Genomic DNA, 13,882 nt, shown 5'->3' on the forward strand with positions numbered 1-13,882 from the left:
AAATCACTAAGAAAAAGAAAGAAAAAGTCCAGTGATCTCCTATCACAAGGGTCACAGCCAGTGGCACAAACAGAAGCCTCTTGAGAATTCACAGTTTTCACAATAGTTTTGTCCAACAAGGATAACGACATAAAAGAAGTTCAAGTACCGAGTTCCCTGGACAGCAACTACAGCAGCACTTCAAACTTCCACATTTGCAACCCAGACTCCAGGTTTGGTAGGAGTCTCTGCCTCAATACTGATGGTTGCTGAGGGAAGCTCATGCCCCTGATATATAATATATGAATGAATAGTTCAAGACTTGAAGGTATAAAATGCAGAAATACCTGAAAGCTGCTTTATTTCCTCAGTTACTGACAAAGAGTATTTCTGTTGCTTTTTGCATTGGAGTCCCTCCCTCAAAGGATTTGCATCTATACCTGTCTGTATCAACAATTCTTTAAGGGAAAAAAGAAAGCAAGTTGAGATACAGCTGAAGGTCTTCTTGGCACTTTGTTGGAATGGGGAGTTCCCACTTTTGGTTCCACAGTAAGCAAACACAGGAAAAGTGGGATTTCAAGGCATGAGGCGCTTCAGGACCTGCCTGAGGACTTGCTGTGGGCAGCCCTCCTGAACACAGACATCTTGGGTTAGAGTTGAACTTCACGCACTTCTAGTGACTTCACACAGTTCCTCGGTAACTTTGGTAAGTCCCAACGACAAAACCCACACTTTCTGAGCTGGAGCTTTGATAAACAGGTCAGATTCTCTCCCCTTTTTGCTTTATGGGAAAATACAGCTGCTGCTGTATCAGAATTATTAAAAAAAAATGATAATTACTAAAATGAGACAGGTCTTCAAATTGAGGACCAATAAATGCTACAGAATATCAAGAAAAGAAGGAAGAATTCAGTTATTAAATAATAAGAGTTACTGTTTTTAAGAAATTATCTTAAGGCTACTTGGTAGGTGCAATAAAAAGCAAAAAAAATCAGAGTTTATATGAGAAGGAACACTTTTGGCAGGTCTTCTAACAGTTTCATTTGAAGGTGAATCAACAAACCTAGCCCAATCCTTCATATAAGCATTTTCATTTTCTGAGTTGAAGTAAATTGATTCTAATTTTTTGGGTGTGGGATTGGGAGAGATGTAATCTGAAAAAGAAGGACGTAAGTTAACTAGTGATTTTTTTCTTAAGTTATGAGGATGAAGAGAGCTCTTGAAACCTTGTAAGGAAAGCTGTTAATTTAAGGAGCATTTAAAACCAGAGAAAATGCCTTTTTTCTGTAACCTAATGTTTTCTTTATAAAGGATCCTAGGTATCTTTTTGGTGGGTAAGGCAGAGATGCTGCCTCTCAAATAAGGTGTGATTTTTTAAACCACATAGTAATACCAAATCCTAATAATTTTTCCTAAATAAAGTTTCAAGATTAGCACTAATGGCTTCTAAGAAAGGATTTTTTTTTTTCTCAGCGAGACAACAGTAAGAAAAATCACCTTACGTTTTGTTGGGTGCCACGAAACCACCCCTAAATCAAAAGCCTTCTTCATAGTAGAAAAACCTATGAATCAAACCTCGCCATGAAGAGTACATGTACAGCATCAAAGCTCTTCAGGAAAGAACTGTCACACCTTTGATCCTGACGCTTCTACTGCTCCCTAAAAGTTTCCCAAGTGGCACAAGGGATAAGTTACCAACACCACACAGTAGCTGCAAATTGGCATAACAACCTAGACAGAGCTGGCCAAGTATGTGATTACAAGGAAACCACATGGAATTTTCTTCCTTTAAAATCCCACCAGTAATTAAGAGAGATGAAGGAAGCTACTGCTCATCTGAGAGAGAAAAGAAACACATGCTATTGGACTGCAATTCGGGACTAGAGATCTGAAATCAATCGCACCAGACCCCTAGGACAATCCCTACAAAGCAGATGGACATAAAAAGATTGATAGAGCCGCTCTCTTTTTATTAACTATGCTCTTTAGCCATCTTCTGAGGTTAAAAACAAAAAAGAAAGACAAAGACATTTTAAGGGGAGCAGAGGGGCACGACAACATCTGCTCCTCATTTTAGCAGAAAGGCAACCGATTCCTGAGCAGTTCACTGCAGGAACCTTTTGTGGCCAGAGCTGCCTCTTTCTTCTGATTTACCATATATCTGTAAATCACCTGTGGAGAGCGAAGAACCGATTAGTATGGATTACTGGAACTATTCACTGCAGAAATGCCAAGCTATCTAATGATGACTTATAATATCAGTCCTGCTGTTGGAATAAATCTGCTGTTCACCAATTAATGTTGTACAATTCCTATTAAACACATACTATAATTCACAAAACGTATTAATAAGCTTGCTGAAATATCAGACCACAGATGTGGCTCACAGGAGGGCTTTTAAGGTCTGATCTCTGACAAATGCTGAGCCTGCACAGGCCCATTAAAATCACTGGAAAATGTATGTGCCAAGCACTATTTAGAATTAAGCTCTTTCGCCACTCTCCTTTATTTAGATAGAAATCAACCATCTTCTGTATTTGGACAGGATTAACGCTGATAAATCAAGCAGGGTATCTTACCTTTCCCGTTATTATGCATATTATGCTTATTCCATGCACCTACACTGTATTCTTCAATATCTATTTAAAGTACTGTTTCTTCTGTAAGTTTTCTACACTGCTTCAGTGCTTTCCTATTTTACTGATAAACGTGTACCCAGCTTCCTCCAACTCATTCCCCAAGAAATCTATCCAAGAGTAATCTCGACTGCTCTGAAGTTTCCTGTGGTAGGCTTCAGCAATCTGCTACCACACAAAGCATCCCAACTTATTTTTACAATGGCAAAATACCTGTTACATTTTACATGCCTCACCATCTCATAATTGAGAACAGACCCATAAAATTATAAAATGGGTGTTCATGTTCTTCATGCTTTGCTTTCTGAAGTCTGTCATTCAGACAACTCTGGGAACAATTTTGATATCACAGCCCAGCAAAATCTTTCCTAGGTTATAAAATATATCAAAACAGATGATGCACAGTGGAAGTAATAATATTCATACAGTAATCCTCCAGGTAAGAAAAAGAATACCAGTTTAAAAGTTGCCAGAGCTAAGTTATTTTGACAGGACAGCATCAGTGAACAAATTTGAAGGAAACTTCCAGATGAGTTCAAACTACAGCGGAGAATAATCCAGTTGCCCAATAGCTGCCAAAAGACACAGCTGTATAGCTCCAATTTATATGTATATGTATATACAGTAAACACATACATAACAACTAAATACAGGCAGTCTGAATTGAGAAAAGAGAAATACATCTAGTCTCAATCAGTGCATTTGACAATTATTTGTGCATGTGTAAAATTAAACAAAGCATGTAATTTTTATCGATTAAAAATAAACCTGTAGGTTGAGGGCAGGGTGTTGAGGAAGGGTGGGATGCGGTCATCAGTTCTGATGAATTTTAAAGGTAGCAATAAAGCATTCCAGCCCTGCTGTGGGGAGAGAGGGAACTTTGTATATTGTCCTAAAAGATGAAAAATTGGCCTCCACCATTACAGGGTGATGAACAAAGGTGATGCCTTCTCTTAGTACAGCACAGTGACAATGACATTGCTCTTGTTTCTGAGCCTGCTGCCCAAGTTGTATGGGCAGCTGCATTACCACAAGGCAGGGTATGTGGGGAATCTTTGGGGAATCTTTGTCTATACAGTTCAGGAGTTCTGTAGGATTTCATAGAATGGGTGAAATTAATGACCCACTGCTAAGACTGATTTCAAATCCTTCTAAAACCCCATAAAAGATGAAATAAACTACATTAAGGTTAGTTGTTAAAAGTTCTAGAAAGAGGAGACTTCTGCTAACTATGATGTTTTCTGAGATTTAAGGAGGTTTTCTGGACAAAGGAGGGAGCAGCCCACACTGAAGGAGGAGAATTCAGGACAAGAAAAAAAGAAAAGACTGATATGGAACCTGGAACTCCTCAGAAAACTGGAAAGAAAAAGAAAAAAAAAAGAACTGAAAAGACTTCAGAGTAGAAATGCTACTCAGAGGCTTTTATGCCTTGACTATGAATAAAGAATTCACGTGTATAAGAAAATATTTTGCATGGTCTCCAAATTCCCATTTCTTTATTTTCACGTACCTGCCAAAGGATTGTCAACTAGAGTATTAACAGGGAAAGATCTATGGAACAATGTTTGTCTAACATTAGGGTGGATTAAGGCTCCGGCACTAAACCACCACCGCTCTACTTCCAGGAATGGTCACCAGACACGGGGCAGCCACCCAAGGAGAGTCTGATCAGACGTTTCACCAGCAGCTTGGGTCAGTCAAGGTGGGATTATTTCCAGAGGATGCTGTTTCTCCATTTTTCCTCCCACCATGTTTACGTGCTCTCCCTCCCACCATTTTATCACTTTTCTGATATGCCCATTTGGGTTTTTGGCATTTGTTTCTTTGTTTGCTTCATGGAGCTAGTAAATAGTTGAATCAGCTCATGAACTCCAGTCATCCCATGTTCAGAAAATCATTAAAGCAAATTAAATATGAATGCATACAGGGGTGAAAAGGAATTAATTTTGCCTTAAGCCAGCTTGGCTTAAACCAACTGTATAACAATAACCTGAGAATTCAGAAAGTGACCAGAATCCATCCGTTCTCAAACGAACTCGGAAGCAGTCCTTAGAGAATATATATTTTTTTTAATTGATATTGAAATATTTTCATCTTGAGTTAATCCTAAATTAGAATTTTTCCACTTTCCCAAATAAAGGAGAAGGAAGTACTCTGGAAAGAACGAAGCAGTGTGAAGCACTTAAAAATGCTGGAATGTTGTAAATACAAATAATAAAATATAGAAGTTCCATAATGAAATAAGAAAAATAAGCCTCCTCTTTGTCTTCTCTCCCTAGAAGTGTTTGTCAAATTAAAGAACTACTGTTTTTCAAGAAGCAGTGTTTGTCTAATATAAACTATTTGGAGAATAAGATGATCTAGCTTAGCCAGAAAGCGCATGGACCACGCAGTGGATTGCTGAAGAATACAACTGTGAGGTCAGAAAGTCAGAGACGGACAAAGAAAACAGGGAACAAGAGTCCACAACACTCGGACTTCAAAACCACCTTGAGTGAGTGGTTTAATCTCGAAACTACATCTGTGTGTGCAGAGTACAGAGAAACAGCGCTCTCTGACTAAAATACTGAATTAGCAAGCAGTCACATTCTGTGGTAATACCAGTGTCCAGATGGTACTACATGTATAGAGCTTCTGAAAATACCTACAGAGCAGCAAAGCAAGTTGTATCCTGCGCATCATTATATAATGATATTCACATCCATATGACATGCCATCGATCACAATGCAACTTTTGAAAGGAATAAATCCAAGGGATGTTTACAACATCACGACTGCATTGTTTCACAACACAGTCCTGTAAAGTAATCAGCTAAGACTGCAATCAAAATGAAAACTAAGAGGGAAGGGAAAAGTAACCAAAAAGACGCAAGGATTTACAAGGAAAATGCGTCAACTTGTTTATTTTAAAAGTACATTCTTTTCTCTTCCTCACCTGCAGGAATTTGTCTCTTTCTACGGCATCAACAAGCCTTACAGTTTCAAGAGTGACAGGTAAGCTGAAGGAAGAACAGGAGGAATAACGGGCAAGAAGGCTTTAGTCATGAAAGCATGAGCAGCAGGAACTTGATTCAGCAAAACATATTCTCAAACTATTAAGATAAAAGAGTACCATGATATGCAGAGAATTGTCTCTTGCTACTAGGAGCAACAATAGCAAAAAAAGAATAGCTCGTCTTTAATTATCTACAGTTAGCCAAGTCAAGGATGATTTAAAACATTTCTTTGCTCTATAATCTCAACAAGAGCCTTGCTGCATATCATGATTATTTGATCCACTGTTTCAGAAATCTCTCACATCAGAGACCACTGTAAACAGCAGGTTGGCTAAAAGCTTCTCTGTGTACAGCGATTAGACCAGTAACTCTGGAGCGTGGCACAGCTGCATGTAATGAGAGCAAAAGCAATGGTGTGGCATTTTACCTTCCACTTCTACAAGAAATAAAAACCCCTCTTGCTGCTTCTTTAAATTCAGTCAACACTTGTTTTGATTAGGGAAAAAGAAAACATCCTCCGCAATATGAATCTTGAAGATACGTTTGTCTGCTGATAACAGAGTTCAGATATTTACCTGGAGATAAAGAGGGAGGCTTTCCTGAATGGCGGAGAGCAGAGCCACAGGCAGCTCCTTGTCCTGCTGGAGCACAGAGTGCGGGAGCAGTAAGCAATCCACGATGCGGAACAAGAGTTGCTGCGCTTTGGAAGTAGCCAGTATTGGTGCCCAGAACTTTACCAGACATCCTGTTGAAAACAGAATCAAGAAATCACAAAGCATTTTAGAGTCAGAAAAAAAAAAAAATCCTAAAGAGGCAATTATGTTAAATTAGATAATCCAAGAGTAGCAACAGGAACTGAAATATCTCACTCCCACATACTCATTCCATGGTATCTCCTTAGAAAAAGCCCAGTCAAGATGACTGAGAAGTCCATTTACAGTTCAACAATATGAAAGTACTAAATCAATTCAACACATTACAAGTTTTTAGACAAGTGAAGCTGTGTTAGGAAAAGTACAGTAACACTAAAGAAAGGACAGTCTCTGACATCCCTGCAGAAAAATTTAACCAAACTTGATACATAACACTGCTGCAATCAACACACATGCACTTAAACGGTCACCTTACTGTGTACATTCATCACATTTTACAGAGGGACGCTGCCTTTGCCTTCCCTTCACATTTATCTAACACCACTGTGGCCACATTGGCAGCTACTCACACAGCGATTCAGTGTTAGGAAAACATTAAATATCTTTCAAATTGTATTTAATGCATCTAATTCAGCAGATGAAAAAGAATGAGGGGCAGCCAACTTCACTAAAGCAGCATGGTCTCTCCAGATCTTTGTGGGCTCTCGGTTCACAAAACGAGAGCCACAGAGAACGTCTTTCTTGTTTTTAGCACATGAATGTATCACTTGCGCAGCTTTGAGCTCATCTTATGATGTTCCCTTTGAATTGCAAAAAAAAAAAAACAGTAAGAAGGTGTTGATGTGTAAATACCCTAACTTTGAGAAACATCTTTATTGCAGGTGAGGTGTAATTTTTCTGGAGAAAATAACTCTATATTAATGAGTGTTAATACTCAAAATACAGCTGAAATTAAACAAGATTTCTATGTAGTAATTCACACAGACATTCTTAACTTTATATTTAATTAGAAGCCAGAAAGAGTTTGCTGGGTTGAAAATATGGAAATATCCCAAGAAAATATGTTTAAGACTTCAAAAATAATGAAAGATCAAAAGTGGGCTGTTACAAGATGTTATTAATCTATAAAAGACATTCATTCCCATCTCTAAAAAGAACGCAAAACAACATTAATCTTGTGGAGTGAAAGAAAACACAATGATCAATCATAGAGAAAGAGAATGATCACTTAACAATACTTCTAAATAATGTTGTCTAAGCTTCCTGCTTTGAAAGAAACATGCTCATTCCAGCTAAAAATACTCCTTCTATTATCACTGCTGTGATGTATGGGACAGAAGATGACACAATCTGACCACAGATAGGAGGTGTTTAGATTTGTTAAGTTTCTTGCTTTGTCCTTATAATTTAACAAGCCCACAGAATGTGAAGAAGTGATTGAAATACACTTAAACATTTTTTTTCTTCAAGCCTTTTTTATGTGTTCCTAACTAAAAAGAAGGACAATTTCTCGTACACAACAGCATGACTGAAGATTGTTTCCTACTGCAAATAGCAAAAAGGAAAATACCAAATCTAAAATTACTTTGCAAGGTTCGAACCCAACACACGGATATCTAAAAACATTTAATTTGACATACCTCTTGTATATCAGAATATGCAGATCTTGCACCAGAAAGGTGAAGTATTTTACAAAACTCAAATTCCATTACATTCGATGCACCTCCTGCATCCTGGATGTGCATTTCACTGCATTCCTTGTAATCATCATGTACTCTCTCTGTACATGCACCTCATTACCTCCGTCTTTAAGAGACATAAGGTTTACTTGCACATTCGTTCATAATAAACAGCGCTCTTGTTCTTCCGTCCTGTCAGTGGTTCCATACTTTAATGAACAAATTTGAGCTTTAATGAAGCACAGCGTGTATGTAAGAGAAGCAGTTCTAAAAGGAACTCAACCTGTCCTCTACAATAACTCCGGTAAATAGGATGTAGACTGTCATAACTCTTCCTCACTGCTTTGTCATTGTTTCTGGTTTCATTTAGGTAAAACAGGTGTTTTTCAGTGGTAAAAGACACAAAAACTTCTTAATTTTGAAAATACTGATTTGCAGGGGTAATTAAAAAAAACCCCAAACAAAACAACAAAAAAACCCAATTCCTTAAAATTATTTTACTAGAAAAAAAGAAGTTGCAAAATAATTACCTATGATCCAATATGTAAGCTGCAGACCTTCTGGAGGTCCTTTCACCTTCAGGTAAGGTTTTACATACTTTAATACATCACCTAAATACTCCAGAGTCTTTGCTACCATGGCAGATTTCTCAGGGAGTGTCTGAAGGCCACTGTAAGTTCTACCAACAGCCTGAGAAAACAAAAACACTGAAATAAATATAAATAAACTTACTAAGTCTCTCATGAGGTTTGTGTAACTTCTTTTTATACATACAAAATCAAATATGTAGTTTCTTTTCACTAAAACTGTCTTATGAAGCTAACACAGAGATGTACCATACCTTAATGAACTGGACAAGGGCGTTTTTAGGGTCTTGCTTGAAAACTGACTCTTCAACATGAGCCTTTGAAAGAATGTTTTCTACTTCCGAGAGCTTAAAAATCAGTCTTGTCATCTCAGTCAGCTGCTCCATATAGGCTTTCCCTGATTGTTACAAGACAGCACAGCAGTAAATATGGTATGCAGTAACGTTTTTCGATTTGCTTTAGTCCCAAAATGTTAAAATGAAATGTGATTTTTAAATGGCTAAAATACAAGGATTCTGCAACTGACTGCATCCCTCTAGACAAAGAACATGTGTCCAAACTAGTTATTTTTCTAATACAGTTATAAGAGAGTGAATAGAATTAAGTATGGATAAACAAGTCTTTCATTTTACTGATCATTTTCTTCAAAATCTAAAAAATGTGTATGAAAGATAGTCGCTAGAAGATGTGTTCTACAGATAATTAGAACTGCAGTGTTTTATAGAAGAAGTGATGAGGAATTGCTCTAAAAATACAAAATATCCAATATAGAAAAGGAAAGAATTACTTGCAACTGGATTTTTTTCCTCTTTTTCTTGTTTTTTTTTTTTTTTTTTCTTTTAGGGCATTCACAGCATGATTTCTGACTATTTACTTCAGATTTTCATTTTTTTCAGAGCAGTTTCTCCATGGGGGAAAAATAGCCTGTCTCCTCGGGAGCAAGTTTTTGTTCTTTGCTTCCAAGGAAACAAGCTCTTTTATCTTTGTTTGTGATAAATTTGTCATATGCAGAGCAAACTATCAATAAATAGCACAAGCAGCGTAAAGAAACACATTTTGTAATTAGGTAAAAGTAAAGGAATACAAACAAAAATACATTCTGTAATTAGCTGAAAATGTCTGCCAGTTTTGCAATATAGAATCATTACTGCAAACATTAGGGAAATGTGAACACTTACCAACTGTTCGCTCAGCATCTGTCTTGGCCAGCGTACCAGTCGGTTGATCTATGAACATTTGCAAAACGCATCGAAACCAAGAACGTACTGTCAAAGCTTCATAGGATGTATATCCCATACTAGAAAAAGCTTCACACAGCGCGCTGCGTAGGTAGAAGAGGAAGAAAAAGGTAAAGATATCTAACAAAAGTATGCAAAAAGGTAGCAGAGCATCTCATTTGGCTACAGACAAATAGAAACAGTGAACAGAAACAATTAGAACTAAAGTAATAGAGAGGCCAACTGGCATTCTTTTTGTGTGCTCTGCAGACTTTGCTCACGATATCCTGATACCTAAATACAGAGAACATCATAAACTTGGTGATGCCACACATGGTAATATAAAAGCACATACATACATGTATGTATGTTTTCTTTACATAAAAAAAAGGGAGAGAAATTCACACAATGGGAAATCTCTTATTCTACCAATGGATAATTTCACAGTGTTATCTAAACTGACAAGGTACAATGTTGGGAATAGATTATGTGACTCAACCTGGAACTTCATATTGACTCTGCTTAAGCTGCCCCAACCTTTCATATAAAGCCACCTCAGGTGTCCCACACTACTCTGAAGTCGACTTAGTCCTAATTAAATAAAAGATGGAGAAGCTTTGCTTTAGCAAATAAAGACATGTCATGTTAGAAATGGATCAAAAAGGGAAACATAAAACAGGCAGCTTGGAGATGAGAAAGAAAACTGCTATACTTGATGTACACTTACAGACATATGCATTTATGTATGTATACACACACAAGTATATGTATTCCCCCACACAGCAAACACTCAATGCACAATCCCTGCACTTCACTGTTGAGTATTCCCAAGGTTTTACCTGCCTTACAATTGCGAGTAGCTGCTGTAATCAGTTTTTGCCAAGCTTAACAGCTCTGCATCATTAATTCTGCAGAAACTCCTGGCCAAGGGACAGCAGGTCTGTTCTGCACCCTGTTTGCAATTCCTATCGGATGAGCTCTGTGTGTGATTCAGGTCAGTGAAATTTCTTGAAAATAGTTACATCTTTTTATTTGAGAGTCTTCTTCCCTGGTCAGTCCTCGGTGCTTCGACTTTAATGAAAAATGCTTGTACTCTTTTCTTGATATATGTACATATAAATCTACTTATTTCCTACTGAATTTTTACTTATGCTTGCAACAGAAAGGCAACACAGGTCCAGATGGAAACCAAACTGGATTCTGTTTCTCTCTAAACAACATTAATAATTTTTTTTTCTGTTTCACTTAGTTAAAACCAATGACAACCATATCTTTGTCTGAACATCCCTGCTGAAGCATCATTGACAAAATAGAGAAGGAGACCAAATACAAGCAAATAAAATATAAAAAAAATAAAATTAAATTCTAGCATCAAAAGAGAAAAAACCAGGATGCCTATGGACTTAATGCTCTTTGCAGTATCATATAAACAATTCCAGCTTCATATAATCTTGAGGTTAACAGCTAATCTACTTGGCCTCAAAGGCTCACAAAAACACTTTCTTCAGCAGTCTTACTCCTGTTTCTCCTGCTTGCTGATAGGTAGGCCACTTAGGCATCTTCCAAAAATTGGAGAGGAATATGCTCCTTATTCTCAAGAAAGGAACGAACAATAGCTACCTGCAAGAAGCATGGCAAGTGGCCCTTTTAAATCAGTGAGCTTATATATACACATGCACGAAGTTAAACAGATTTTAATGCTACCACGTACTACACAACATGGATCTGGAGAGAAACCACTGCAAAAGAAATGCCAAAGCTTGTGCGCACGTTCCCAAGGGCACAGCTTGTCCATCAGAACCTTTGTTGTTGATATTGAAACAGCTGATATGCAGAACAAGCTTCAATCTTAAAGAGACCAGGCAGAGCTTGCAGGGTATATAACAGCATCCACAACAAAATAATCTTTTTACTTTTTAACTGAGAACGTTTGATGTGAAAATTATCAGAGTGCAGTAACCACGAAGTCTTAAGATCCCAGCACTTAGATACTTCGATAACTTTTGCTCTACAACCCCTAAGGTAAATAAGTAGATGAATCATGCTACAAAAAATTGCCGTCTTATTAGCATATAATACAATGACAGTGTTTAGAGTATCATACCTCTGCATAATTCTACCAAAAAAGTCTTCTCTTGGCTACTCATTGTCCTTTCACAAGGAAATCTGAGCACCTTACAGCTCTGCTGATGAGGCAGGGACACACCTTTGCCCAAGCACAGATACTTCAGTTTTCCCTTGTCAGCCTTGAGGCAACTGATCGGGTAAACAGCCCATTTCCTGAGGCTGGAAAATTGCAACCCCAACAGCTCAGGGGCAAAAAGATTTCCCTGTGTGTGAGTGCTTTCTGTCCCATGCATCCAGCAGGGGCGAGATTCAGAAAAGCAGAATGCGCCAGAGAGTGAGAACGTATGAGAGAGAACCAGAATGAGCAAGAACATGCACGCATGTAAGCAAAAGACAAATATCCATCATCACTCAGCTATGGAGTCAGGCTTTCTCCTGCTAGTTCTCTCAATACAGATCCACGGACCTGACATTTTCACTTACTCCACGGCACAATCTGTAAGAGGAGGGCAAGGTCCTCGTACTCCTTTCTAAGGTGGTTATTCAGAAATAAAGGTTTGAATTCTCTCAGAGAAGGGTTTTCCAAATTCTTGCGCAAGTGCTCTGGCCTCTCAACTAATGCACACCAGGTAACTACCATCAATAGCAACTGTGATGGTGACGGCAGCAGGGCTGTTTTGGGAGCTCAACACTGGCCACGTGTGCAGGCTCTCCACTTTCTAGTACAATCAAGGTTCCAGACATTTGGAACAGGAATGCTTTGGCCATGGTTCCAAATACAGTAAGTGTTACCTCAGCCAGCATTGCAATGTATCTGTGGATATATATGTCAGGTGCTTAATGAATATTACTAATGAATACTTAAGTAACTACTTTCAGTCACTTAAGTTTTTACAGGGGGAACCGGTAATCAGCCTTAAGCACCTAAATTAAACCGAAATTCCAGTTTAGGTATCAAAATGTTTTTCTTGGTCTCACCTGAAGAGCAACAAAATTCAAATTATAAAGGGGTATTTATATGCTTAACTCCTATTTCGTTCAGCACATGCAACCTTGTATGAAACTCTGTAAAGATCATACAAGCGAAATATGGCAAACCAGAGGACTGAATGCTTCTTTCCTGACTTTCAAACTAACACACGAGGAAATAAATTCAACCTGATTTAACATTTCCCTCCAAGAAGGCCATAGTCTCAGCTTTGCCAATGACACTGAAATAGTCTTTACCACATCCTGATTTACAGCTCTGCTCCTTCATACAATACGTACCCTAAAAATGTGCAACGTTTGTTACTTTCAAATACAGTCTGACATAGAAACACCCAGTCTTTCTTTCTCATCCCTCACCTCCCCTGCTTCCAAAGCCTGATTCAGAAGTGAGGTGAGAGGGGGGAAAAAACAAAAGAAAACAATCACACCTCAACCACCAGCACCATCCATCTTAGGTTCATAGGGGCCTACTTAAAGCAAATAAAATTTCTCAGGTATACAAATTTCTGACTGGACAGAGTTCTGGGCAACCTCCTCAAGCTGCCCCTGCTGGAGCAGAAGCATTGGATAAGTCAGATTACCTGATCTCAAGGGTCCCTTCCAACCTAAACAATGCTGTGATACTATGAAAATTCAACATTGGCATGTAAAACATAGACATGTGATAAGTTTTCTAATCTTGTTATTTAATTTAATGCATCCATTTAGCAGGTCTCAGAAACCTGAGCTACATGAACATTAATATGCACTCAGAAATTGTTGCAAGCTTGTCAAAAATAAACTTTTAATGCATTCATTTCCTTACAGTCATTTTTCCTCATACTTTCGATACTGTTCAACCCATCATCCCCAGCATCCTGCAGGAGTTCTTCATTTTGAAGGAGTCACAACATTTAAACATTGAATACTTACTATATAGCATCTTCAGATTCCAATCATAATGTTTATCTTGACTTTTGTAAGAAGATTTGACTTCTTTCGTGCTAAGTGTAACCGGTAGGGGAAAAATAAGACCAGTAGTTTTAACCAGAAATTTTAAAATTTACCAAGCTCCATTATCCAACTTCAAGCGCAGCTA

At 37.9% G+C, this 13,882-nt stretch overlaps 1 protein-coding gene across 2 annotated transcripts in view; it reads right to left on the minus strand.

Moving 5' to 3' along the window:
• Positions 1-13,882, minus strand: part of MMS22L (MMS22 like, DNA repair protein) — a 95,722-nt gene that overhangs the window by 8,166 nt on the left and 73,674 nt on the right. For both annotated transcript variants that reach the window (XM_065056556.1, XM_065056557.1), the window contains exons 17-20: positions 9,709-9,851; positions 8,785-8,927; positions 8,474-8,633; positions 6,187-6,356 (exon numbers count right to left, since the gene is read on the minus strand). In XM_065056556.1, the coding sequence (XP_064912628.1) occupies positions 6,187-6,356; positions 8,474-8,633; positions 8,785-8,927; positions 9,709-9,851 (616 nt within the window). The remainder of the gene's footprint in view (positions 1-6,186; positions 6,357-8,473; positions 8,634-8,784; positions 8,928-9,708; positions 9,852-13,882) is intronic.

Source organism: Columba livia, chromosome 3 (genome assembly GCF_036013475.1).
Source record: "Columba livia isolate bColLiv1 breed racing homer chromosome 3, bColLiv1.pat.W.v2, whole genome shotgun sequence".
Taxonomy (NCBI): Eukaryota; Metazoa; Chordata; class Aves; order Columbiformes; family Columbidae; genus Columba; species Columba livia.